The sequence below is a fragment of the Rutilus rutilus genome (genome assembly GCF_951802725.1).
Source record: "Rutilus rutilus genome assembly, chromosome: 11".
Lineage (NCBI taxonomy): Eukaryota > Metazoa > Chordata > Actinopteri > Cypriniformes > Leuciscidae > Rutilus > Rutilus rutilus.
The window spans coordinates 2,030,132-2,043,110 of NC_140216.1; the positions used below are offsets into that span (position 1 = coordinate 2,030,132).

The window sequence follows — 12,979 nt, forward strand, 5'->3', positions numbered from 1 at the left end:
ATTATGCTCTAGAGTCAAATGATGCAGGCCAGCGTTTGTTTATTTCTCTTGCGCCTTTGTTTCCACTCTAAATTGCACTGGAATTTCAGTGTGACTAAAATGCGCATTCAGTTAAGGGCTGTTTACTGCAACTAGAAAGGACCTGGTTTGATTTACATGTTAAATTTTCTTTATTTAATAAAGTGTCAAGTGTCTTGAGATTCTTCTGGGAACGAACCCGTCACAATATTCCTCATTTACATAATTCATACGCAGAATAAAGGGGCGGGGCCTGGTTGAGTTAATTAGTAGTGTGTTGAAACCAAGCGGAAATCTTCCGGTCTCTCTCTTGAATCTAACACAGAAGTGAGTTAAACTGCAGTTCATCGACTGGCCACTAGAGACAGGCTGCAGAAGAGAGTCAATCCCATAGACCTCCGTGTTAAAATATATAGCTAAATTTGCACTTCATGACAACTGTGAGGGGGGTGAATTTTTTTTAAACTCATCCGTTTAAATTATATTAAACCTTAAAGTTCTGCATAATTAAGGGCGTGGCCACTTGAGTGACAGGTGGATTGCCGCCGCTGTCACTACTAGCCGTTTGTCTGCTGTCTGTTAGCGTAATCCGCCCCTTTGCCGATTTTCTGTTATCCGGGAATGACGCGCGGTGACGTGTTACCAAGATGGCGACGGCCGGCTCCGCCCACTTTGGGCTTCAAAAATGCTCTTAAGAAACCAAGAAACCGTCAAGGACACTACGTCCATATTTTTTTACAGTTTATGGTTGAAACTGGCGGCTATGGTAAGTGGCGGGACATTTCCCAAACACGCTCGAAGCGCTCGACCAATCACAACACACTGCTCCAGCCGACCAATCAGAGCACAGTGTGCTTTTCAGAAGGAGGGGCTTCATAGAGACAGGAACTAAACAGAGCGTTACTGACAGACTGGGAAGAGAGGAGCCGCAACAATGGAGAATATGAGGAGAATAATCAACATTCAAGCAGGAAAACCTGTTCTAGTAGAGCCTGAAAACAACATCAAGACTGTGTAAAAAGGACCTCTTTAATAATCACTCTAATTCTATTAAAATAGACTATTTCTAATAGAAAATATCCTCACCACAACCATAACGACAACGACACAGGGCCATTTTTTTGTTCCAGCTGATGAATGATAAAAACATCAGAGTTTAAAGAGCTTGAGCACTTAAAGTGGCAGACGACGTAACTGCATTATGTGCTTATAATAAACAGAATATTGCCGTGTTTTGATGTGGATGCTAATATCCTAATAGTTCTTGCAGTGAAACAGTCCTTTACACCAGGAAGATTTGAAAAATGAAGGAAAACAAAGCCAATATTGTTATGCTGCTAATGAAAGGTACAATAAAACTCTCCAGAACACATACAAGATGTGTGAAGACAGATCGGTCGCGGTGATGAAGGCCGCTCGAGATTGCAAGACTATTATTCAGCCTGGACTCTGACAAACAGCAATTACCCCAATCGACAGATAACGAGAGCAGGGCGATCATTCAGTGACGGAACGTCCCATAAAGCAGCGGGACATTACCATACTCGCGCTATACATCTTTCCACAACTTCACCAACTTGTTGGAGCTCCAACAGTGATGAAGGATTCACTAAATCAAGCCTGAGCTCCATTGGCAAAGCAAACGACGGCACTCAATCAGCAAGACAATGGCATGACTCTATTAAAATGCGCAACCTAGCCCACAATGGGATGAGTCAGACAGCCGGTCTCCATTATGTTTCAACAAACTGACCTGAGTGCTAATTTTCAATCATCCATACATGGTCTCATTACTTTCATGGATGCGTGTCCATTTGTTCGTTCAAGCTGATGTCTATCTGCCTGTTCATCCATCAGTCCATTCATTACTGTACCGTTCTTTCTCTGCATTCATGTGTCTATCTGTCCTTTCATCATCCTTCATACCTCATGTTTATATAAATCCTGTGCACGTGCATAAAAATAATCCATTAATTTATCCACTGGTCCAGGTATTCCCAAAATGATGATTAATTAAGACTTTGTATAATTAAAAAATATGCATTATTAAATATTTAATATATATAATAAAAATAATTATATAATATAATTAATATAATCATTAATAGAACACCCCAAACTCTCCACCTCCTACAGTAGCCACGCCCCAAACTCAGTAACCACTCCCCAAACTCAGTAACCACGCCCCAAACTCACCGTCTGCTACAGTAGTCACTCCCCAAACTCTCCGCCTGCTACAGAAGCCACGCCCCAAACTCTCCGTCTGCTACAGTAGCCACTCCCCAAACTCTCCGTCTGCTACAGTAGCCACGCCCCAAACTCTCCGTCTGCTACAGTAGCCACGCCCCAAACTCTCCGTCTGCTACAGTAGCCACTCCCCAAACTCTCCGTCTGCTACAGTAGCCATTCCCCAAACTCTCCGTCTGCTACAGTAGCCACGCCCCAAACTCTCCATCTGCTATTACAGTAGCCACACCCCAAACTCTCCATCTGCTACAGAAGCCACGCCCCAATCTCTCCGTCTGCTACAGTAGCCACTCCCCAAACTCTCCGTCTGCTACAGTAGCCACGCCCCAAACTCTCCGTGTGCTACAGTAGCCACTCCCCAAACTCTCCGTCTGCTACAGTAGCCACGCCCCAAACTCTCCGTCTGCTACAGTAGCCACGCCCCAAACTCTCCATCTGCTACAGTAGCCACGCCCCAAACTCTCCGTGTGCTACAGTAGCCACGCCCCAAACTCTCCATCTGCTACAGAAGCCACGCCCCAAACTCTCCGTGTGCTACAGTAGCCACTCCCCAAACTCTCCGTCTGCTACAGTAGCCACGCCCCAAACTCTCCGTGTGCTACAGTAGCCACTCCCCAAACTATCCGTCTGCTACAGTAGCCACGCCCCAAACTCTCCGTCTGCTACAGTAGCCACGCCCCAAACTCTCCATCTGCTACAGTAGCCACACCCAAACTCAGTAACCACGCCCCAAACTCTCCGTCTGCTACAGTAGCCACTCCCCAAACTATCCGTCTGCTACAGTAGCCACGCCCCAAACTCTCCGTGTGCTACAGTAGCCACTCCCCAAACTCTCCGTCTGCTACAGTAGCCACGCCCCAAACTCTCCGTCTGCTACAGTAGCCACTCCTCAAACTCTCCATCTGCTACAGTAGCCACACCCAAACTCAGTAACCACGCCCCAAACTCTCCGTCTGCTACAGTAGCCACTCCCCAAACTCTCCATCTGCTACAGTAGCCACACCCAAACTCAGTAACCACGCCCCAAACTCTCCGTCTGCTACAGTAGCCACTCCCCAAACTATCCGTCTGCTACAGTAGCCACGCCCCAAACTCTCCGTCTGCTACAGTAGCCACTCCGCAAACTCTCCATCTGCTACAGTAGCCACACCCAAACTCAGTAACCACGCCCCAAACTCTCCGTCTGCTACAGTAGCCACGCCCCAAACTCTCCGTCTGCTACAGTAGCCACTCCCCAAACTCTCCATCTGCTACAGTAGCCACACCCAAACTCAGTAACCACGCCCCAAACTCTCTGCCTGCTACAGTAGCCACACCCAAACTCAGTAGCCACACCCAAACTCAGTAACCACGCCCCAAACTCTCCGTCTGCTACAGTAGCCACGCCCCAAACTCTCTGCCTGCTACAGAAGCCACGCCCCAAACTCAGTAACCACGCCCCAAACTCTCCGCCTGCTACAGAAGCCACGCCCCAAACTCAGTAACCACACCCCAAACTCTCCGTCTGCTACAGTAGCCACGCCCCAAACTGAGTAGCCACGCCAATAAACTCTCTGTCTGCTTGGGTTAAGAGAATATATTAAAATAAATAAAAAATAATAAAAATAAAACACTTCCTAAAAAAAGCTGAATATTTTATGTTTACTTTCATGTCCTGTGACCATCAGAGAACTAAGAACATGTGAATGCTGCAAAGGCAGATGCTGGAGAGCTGAAGCACATCTGCGCTCCACATTCTGACGCAACCTTGACCTCCCCTGAGTTTGTCAACCTTTATTCCCCCAACATGGTTTCCTCATCCAGCGTGTTATTTGCAGCTGGCTATTTGGCCGGCGAAAACCTCCAGGGCCCTCGTCGCATGAGCATTTCCGCGCCGACTGCCTTTCATGAGCACGCTGCAGTTTTTAATAAGGCCGACTCAATGGCAGAGAGGAGAGCAGGAAAAAAACATTGCCTGATCATTTCGCTTTTACTGCAAAAAAAAAGTCATAAAATCTTTGGCAGAGAGTCATCAGGTTGGTCTTCAAATACTATGGCTTCATTATTTTGCAGATATACCATGTTAAAGGACACTGTAAACATGGATTCTGAAGGAGATCTCTTCAGGAGATCACGTCTTGATGGAAATAAAGTTGGGATGTTATTTCCATCAAAAGGTGCATCAATTTTTGGTCAAGATCTTGTATTGACAATGCAAGAGTCCAGCTCTCTGTAAAGTCTTCTCCAGCACAACCCAAAAACCTTCAATGAATTTAAGGTGCAGATTTTTCATGCTCCTCCCAACCATTTTTTTAACATTTTGAGCCTGATAAATCTTGACATTGTCATCTTGGAATATGGCCATGATGTGTCTTCCAACATGGTTGTTTAAGAAATGAAAAGTTACACACTCCATCGATTAGGGTTAGAAGAACTGTTACAAATAAAGGGTTACACTTTATTTTAAGGTGTCATTGTTACAGTGTAATAATATATTTAAGTACTGAGTAATATTAAGCAACTACATGTACTTACTATAGGGTTAGGATTAGGTTGAGGGTTAGTTGCATGTAATTATGCATAATTTACTGTTATTACTATGGTAAGTACAAGTAACATATGTAACAAGGACACTGTAAAATAAAGGGTTACCAAATAAAGTGTAACCCAAACATATAACATGATACAAACATAAAAATGACTGCAATAATGATCCAGTCATAGACTCTCAAGCATGTGCATATATAAATCCAAACATCGACTTGGTTAAAAGCATCTGTCAAAAATGAGCTTTTCTAACCTTATTAACTTCCAGAACTTCTCTCCTCTCCTCGCTGGATGCACGCGTTTGATTGACCATTCGGTCGTCCAGTTTAGAGCTGTCATCCTCTACATAGGGGATAAGTTGCTAAAAACAGAAAGACAGAATAAAATTACCACATATCAGCCGCAGACAATATAAAATAAGCAAACCCATTTCATGCTCTAATCGTTCTATAAATAATAATCAGGCAATGGATGGTAAAAAAATTCAAAAAAACATCTAGTAAATGTTGTCATAAAATACACAGATATTTTTAAAAAGCAGTAAATGGAGAAAGATGCTTTTTGGGTCGGAGATGGTGTAGTTACAGGAATCTACCAGCAGGGGCAAACCAGCTAAAAAGAAAGTCTGGAGAGGTTTAACAATTATTTTATTTATGTTTAATGCTCAACTGAAGAGGAATGAGGCACCTTTCGAATGTCACCGAAGTCTCACTACACGAGACTCAACCTGCAATCTGATGCCTTCCTGGAGAAACATCTCGTATTAAAAATGAATGAAAAAGATATGATGGTATTTGTGTACTGAAACATGAATTTTGTTTCTGATTTTGAAAGCCGGGCTGTTATCCAAAGCTACATGAAGAATAATATGAAGGACAAAAACCACAGTTTGAATATAATTTCGTGTAAACATTTACTGTGGTGAGCCACTGTCTAAACAACACGAGAGCTTAAGAGATGAGATTAAGGTTCAACAACCTGGCGATGCCACAGTAATGGATTGTTGCATAATTCAAAAGGCTTTCATCGCAGAAGAAATCAACACTTATGTTTTAAGTCTTATTGCATAACTCTGCTCTTTTGCCCAAATAAATCCCTCATCAGGCACTGGCCTTTTGGCTTTCAAATGAAGAGGTTTGAATGATTTAACTTCACAAATAGTCAGCGCCCCTCGCCAGCACGGACAGGGTTGTTCGAGTCTCGGTTCAGATGCTTCTGCCCTCTTATGCTTTCCTGCATCACTAAAGTGTCTTGTTCTTTTGGTCACGTTCCATCATCCTGTGACCTTGCCGAACAGACTCGCACGTCCCGGGTTTAACATCACAGTGACACCTGCTGGTGTTCTGCATGAGGAGAAGAAAAACACCCTCACTGGCAACGGGATTTACTACGGTTTGCAGAAGTCAATTTACCGGCATGTAAAATAAGCTGGAGGAAAATGGCACATGACTAGTTGACAAGAAATACACTTAGGAAGTTGGCATGGCCTGCGGTGTGGCATGTTATATATTTTTTAAACCATTTTTAAACAGTATTTTGCTTTTTTGCATCTCGTATTATATGGCTTCATTATTTAATGGCGTTGATATTGCATTAAACCTGCGTTGGTCATCATGCATCTGTGTTTTCATTGTCAGTTGTTATTGGCATGTTATATATATATATATTTTTTTTTTTTAAACAGCATTTTGCTTTTTTTAATTTTTATTATGCATGCATCCAGGGGCGGATCTAGAAAAATATTTATGGGGTGGCGAGAGGGGGGCAGGAATTTTTGAGGGGTGGCAACATATGGCAGACGTATACTGAATTTAATCACAGTTAAATTGGCCATAACTTGTAATTCATTGCTGCCAATAGGTATGGGTATCGTTAAGGTTTTAACGGTAGGCCTATTACTACTCTTACCGATACTCAGTGGCGCAACCACCCAGTGTCAGAGGGGTATGCAGCAAAAATGAATTGCTCCCCCCCACCCAAAAAAACAACAACAACAACAACAAAAGAAATAAATAACTGTGCCTTGTAATGTGATAGTTAACAGACAGTACAAAATTGTAATTTCATAATATCTGTGAACTATACTTCACAGTGATGAATTCCCTGTTGAGTGTACCTCTGTCCCCTCTAGGGGGGTTCGGGGGCATGCTCCCCCGTAAGAAAATTTTGTGCTTTTTAATGTTGAATTCATCAATCTGGTGCACTTTGAGAGTTCAAAATTAAAAGCTCCAACCCATATTCAGTGTGCAAATTAAACAAAGAAAAATTCAAACCTTTTTTTAGTAACAGTAACAGTCTAGATTACACTACTGTTAGTGTACATGATTACATGATGCATCTCATAATGGCGAAAAAGCATAATTTTGCGGTTGATATTGCATTAAACCTGCGTTGGTCATCATGCATCTGTGTTTTCATAGTCAGTTGTAAATATTCTTTCATTCTATGAACATCCAAGAACTTTGAGTTCAAGAAATACTTCCTCAAGAAATGTTTCCAATGGGAAATGACTGAGGCGGAAAAAAAAAAGATTTTTTTATGTTATTTGTGTCACTGACTACTAATGAGTTGTGAGACAGCATATTATCACAATGAAAAATAAGCTGGAGGTAAATGGCACATGACTAGTCGACAAGAAATACATTTAGGAATTTGGCACGCATGTCCTGTAGTGTGGCATGATATATATATATATAGATAGATAAAAATAAAAATGTAAACAGCATTTTGCTTTTTTTTATTATTATTATGCATGCATCCATCTCACATTATAAGGCTACTAGGCTACTTTTTAAAACAATTTGCCACAATACCATTTAAACAGAACTATTGAAGTCAAAAAGGTGACCTAAAATATACACTTCATCTTATATATTCATATACATTTGACCAAAAATCTTCATAAAATATGTTATGCTTTAACTACCCATTACAACTGAATATATTTTATATATTGAATATTGAACCATTCAAAAGTTTGGGGTCTCAAGGTTGCATTTATTGCACTTATTAATACAAATATACTCAATTTAATGCACATATAACTTCTAGTTTAAAAAAACTAACTTTTGAATGGTAATGTCAGTCTGCCCACTTCTATCTGAAAGGTCAAACGTCGACACACAGACGGCAGCGCACACTGCACAGGTAACGGCTTAAACGATCTATGATTTCAGCGGGGAACAGAAAAATCAAGTCCTGCTTTCTGAATCACTGAATCACTCATATTTCGTGGCTCTGCGGCTTTACAGAGCAGACCTTACAGGCTTCAGGCCGTCACATGCCGAGGAGGAAAAATCTGATCATATGAAATGCAAGAGAGGGAGAGAGAAAAGCCCCTGGCAGGTTTATCAAGCTAGGGAGTGAATGCAGAAAACCACGGGCGAGGGACTGGCCAAGCAGAGAGAGAGAGAGAGAGAGAGCGAGAGAGAGAGAGAGAGAGAGAGAGAGAGATAGAGAGAGAGAGGGAGAGACAGAGAGAGAGAGAGAGAGAGAGAGAGAGAGAGAGAGAGAGAGAGAGACAGAGAGAGAGAGAGGGAGAGAGAGAGAGAGAGAGAGAGAGAGAGAGAGAGAGAGAGAGAGAGAGAGAGAGAGAGAGAGAGAGAGGGAGAGAGAGAGAGAGAGAGAGAGGGAGAGAGGGAGAGAGAGAGAGAGAGGGAGGCCGAAGCTCAAGGACTGATTTAATTAGCTTTGCGCTCTTTAGGTCTGAAGAGTTTCTGAAGAGAACAAGAGCAAAAACAATCTAAGTTCACACTTGGCAGGTTTGGCTGGATTAAAACGAACTCTAGTGTGATTGCTCTGTTCGTGCGCTTCGACTGAAACATGAACACAACACAGACCAAAGACATCTAAACGAACCAAAAACAGGACATGATGTCACAAGATGTGACCCTAAAAATGACCGAATGCTCAAGAATATCTGTGTCCCAAATCACCCCTATACCCTTAAATAGGGCACTTGAGTCGGCAGCCATTTGTAGTGGCGTCCGAAACCACAGTGGATGTTATCAAGTGCACTCATTAAATCCCATAATGCACTGCAATAACAAGCATACAACCGATTTATGCTCAGAATACCCATAATGCACTTTGAAGGTCGTGCCGAATGAATTCCTGAGGCTGCAGTTGAATCATCCATCCATCCGTTTTCCAAACTGCTGGTCCAATTTGGCTATAGCGTATAAATTCCTTTAATTAAGCTTTATATATGCTAGTTTTCAAGATGAATAGAGTTCAAGATAAATCTTGTCATTACTACAGGAGCTGCAGTTTTATAAGTTTCAAATGATTATCAAACGGCAAGCGCAAACTATGCAAAAGCGGCACTCAGTGTCCGAATTCACTCTCTCGTCTTCATTCACTCCCTCAAGCATTAGTGGAGTAATGTAGGGAATAGTGAATGAGGGTATAGCTCTGGTTTTTCTCATCATGTTTCCTATATTACATTTCCGTTCAGCATCAGAACCACGTCTCCTCACAGCAGATCGGCACTTGTGTGTGTTGTACCCCTTTTCCACCAAAAAGGAACTGGTTCGGAACTGGTGCTGGTTCAAAGTTGGTTCAACTTGCGAATCTTCTCAGAACCTGTTTGTTTTTCCACTGCCTAGAGAGCCCAGCGAACGACGTCGTTACGTCACTGTGTACGTTGCCATACGTCTTAGCTTTCCTAACTTCAAGCATAACAATTACAATGCTGGACTACATCGTCTTTCTGCAAATGTTTCTCCTGGCTTTGCGATCCTATATCGGGGTCAGAAGAAGACGTTTAGAACATTTGTGCTGCTCGTCTGGATGACTATAATCGGGGGTTACGTTCGAGAAGAAGTTCGACAATAACCCCGACGTAAGCATGACGTGGTAAAAGAACGGCTCTAGTCCAGCAAAGAGTTGGTGCCACTTTGGAACCAATTTTCCTGGCCGAGAACCGGTTCTTTGGCTGTCGAAACTTGGTGGAAAAGGGGTATTAGAGGAACTCCTGCCGCTGTTTTGACTCCTTTACACATTAATATAAGCTCTTAATGAATCTCAGCTGGTTAAAACACCATCATATGTAGGTTACGCACACACAACCAGCGCATTTATCCCAGAACACAGCATTGTTTTGGATGTTCGGTAAGTTCCGTCACGTAATATACGTAATAAAAGCAGGTTTTGAACATATCCCTATGACTTTAGGTTCGGTCTCTTTGTTAAAACGCCGATGTGAACACTATAAGCGGACCAGGACTTAGGGCCCTTTCACACCTACCTAGTTTGGTCCGGATTTTCGGACTTGATCCGAATCAGAATCACAGGTGTGAAACCTCCCCCGGACCACGATCCGGACCAAACAGACGACATTTGGTCCGACGCAAAGAGCTAGTCTCGGTCCGGATCAAACTGAACAAAGGTTTGGTTCGTTTCTAGTGTGAGCGCATTTTCTGTATGGTTCGGACTTTCAGACCATTTACAGGAAGTCCCGGTGGTTCCCGCAGGATTGCTCGCTCTTCTCCTGCTTTCCTGCCGGCGACGATTAAGTGTTTCTCACAACGAGGACGTTCATTTGGCGAATTTGAACTAGCTTTGAGTATAGCTGGTGCTGCAGGGAGTGATGCCGTAATAATCACAGTATAGTGGCAACAATATGCGTATGTTCATTCGTTCTTGAGGGGGGGTTGGTCCGAACCAAGTGAACCAAGTGAACCGAATTACAAGTGTGAACACAACCGCATCAGATTCAGAGATCGTTTCGAGGAATGACTTGCCAAACTCAACCTGAGTTTTCAAAAAACGGCTGAAGACGCATCTTTTTCGGCAACACTTGATCCATTAATACTAACACTTTCTCTTCTATTCTTTAACTATTAAAAAAATAATGTGTTATCCTGTTGTTAGTTTAATTGCTTCTCTTGCTCTCCTCGTTTGGATAAAAGCATCTGCTAAATGATTAAATGCAAAAGTAAATGTAACCACACTAACAGAGCAATTGCATTAGTAATCGCACCAATAATGCCAAGGGCCCTATCTCGCACCCAGCGCAATTGACTTTGTACACGACGCATGTATCATTCCTATTTTGCACCCGACGCACAGCGGACTTTTCCCTCCACAGACGCACGCCGGTAAACTAGGGAATGAACTTGCGCTCCCTGGGGCGGTTCAGCGAAAAGAGGAGGCGTGTTCCGGCGCAAACGTTCCCTGGTGCTATTTTGCAGTTTCAGAAAACAATTCCGCCACTGACCAGGAGAAACCTAGTCTAAGTGGCGCGTTATTCAGATGCTATTTTAAGGGCGCATGCTTGGCCATAATGTAGCGTGTGCACAACGCGCATACACTTTGCTTCTCTCATCTACACACAGACGCAGCAGTTTTCATTTTTAGAAAACCATACATTATTACAAGGAAAAATATTCCACACGAGGGAAATCATTGTTGTGTCCATGAAGATGTGAAAAAATAGGCATAAATCTAGCTTACACATTTACCCAAATTATCATACGCCTGTTTAACCAAAGCTAATTTGGGTGTGTTTCTCCATCCCCAATGTCACTTCTCTGTGTTTTACGGCCCTGACGAGAACGGCGGTCTCCTCGGCTGTGAACCGCTTCTGGCAAATCCGCCGTTATAATAGCAAATCCGCCATGGAACAAGCACGCCTGCTCTTAAAGGGAATGTGAGATGTCGCTCTGATTGGTTTATTTCATGTTACGCCCAAACCACACCTATGAGTAATGAAGCTACATCAGACCAACACATTTTAGATCCGCCCACAAAGCTACTTGCATTTGCTACTACAAATGCGCTTGATACTTGCATTTCAGATCGTTAAAATAGGGCCCCAAGTCCCCTGTGGTGAAAATCCAGCTTTTAATGTTGTTTATGTGTCTATGTGGTGTTTTTAATCTGCTTTAAGACAAAGCATGTGTAAATTCATAAGTCGACACCATTGCTGAGTATTTCCTCCTTAAAACTGCAGTGAACCAAAGACAGTCTCAAAAACACGCTTTGAAATCGCTGGTGTTTCTGACGTCACAAACTACCTTGTAACCAATCAGATCAACGTGTGATCGTCAACCAGTGGATCTCTGAGCTGAGTGAGTGAGTGGAGGCGGGGCTCATTTGCATATTCATAGAACCGCGCATACTAAATGAGGCAAGTTACATACATTCAAGCTATTTTAAGGCATGAAGAAAAAAAAACGTTTAAATATGTCATTTTGGTGAGTTTTAAGGGATAAAATGATTGACCACAGGGGAACTTTAATGTGTCATTTTCTTTTTTCCGATCTGGACCAAAAGAACCAAGAGAGCCGAACCGAACACACCCTGAGTTTCCACCTGTCAGCAGCAAGCGCAAGAAAGAAAGAGCCAGCTATAGTTAATATAACGCAGTCAACACATTACTCAAGGCCCAGACACTGAAAGATGGATGTGTTCTGCCAGCTAGTGATTCACCGAGGCTCACTCGGGTTGATTACTTTGAGGCGACTGGAAAAAGTGAGGTGGTAAATGAAATGACTTGGCTGTTTCTTTTTCGGTGTGCAGGAAATTCCACCGCTGGGAGCCGGTGATTGCCTGGGCTGGAAAATGCTGACATGAGGGACTTGGCCAGCTGTTCATTAGCGAGCGCCTCGGCTAATTAGCGAAGTGATGATGAGGTAATGCCTCTGACTCCATTAACTCACTTCCTGTTTGGAGAGAAAGCGCAACAGGAGCTAAAGATAACACCTGAACCAAACACACGGGACCGGGCCAAAATAAATATCCTGTGAGCACGAGCTCTTCTGGTAATGAGATGGAAGAACCTGAATTTCATGCCCTCCGGTTAAAGCTCCTGCAGATCTAATGACTTTATTCCAGCGCTCTCTCGATAAAAGAGAAGAGACTGCATGAAATGGACCAGCTGTGCATTCGATCTTTATTTGCTCTCATACGCATTCCAGTTGTAATTCCTGAGTGCCAAATTTACATTTACAACGTCTCCATCCTCATGTCTAAATCACAGAGACACTTTATGTTTTACATAATTTACCTGTGGTTCATAAAATGTTATTTTATTTTATTTTTGTATTTTGAATTGGCTTTTATTTTTATATTTTCCTGTGATTTCTTGCTTTTTTTAATATTTTGCTATTTAGGTTTAATCTATTTTTATTTAAGTTTTAGTTATTATTTATTTCTAGTTGATCATTTTTGTGCTTCAACTTCA

General features: G+C 42.6%; 1 protein-coding gene across 1 annotated transcript in view; it reads right to left on the reverse strand.

The window, feature by feature from the left end:
- Positions 1–12,979, reverse strand: part of med30 (mediator complex subunit 30) — a 33,988-nt gene that overhangs the window by 16,181 nt on the left and 4,828 nt on the right. Inside the window, exon 4 of the mRNA XM_084423373.1 lies at positions 5,045–5,152. Within this exon, the coding sequence (XP_084279499.1) occupies positions 5,045–5,152 (108 nt within the window). The remainder of the gene's footprint in view (positions 1–5,044; positions 5,153–12,979) is intronic.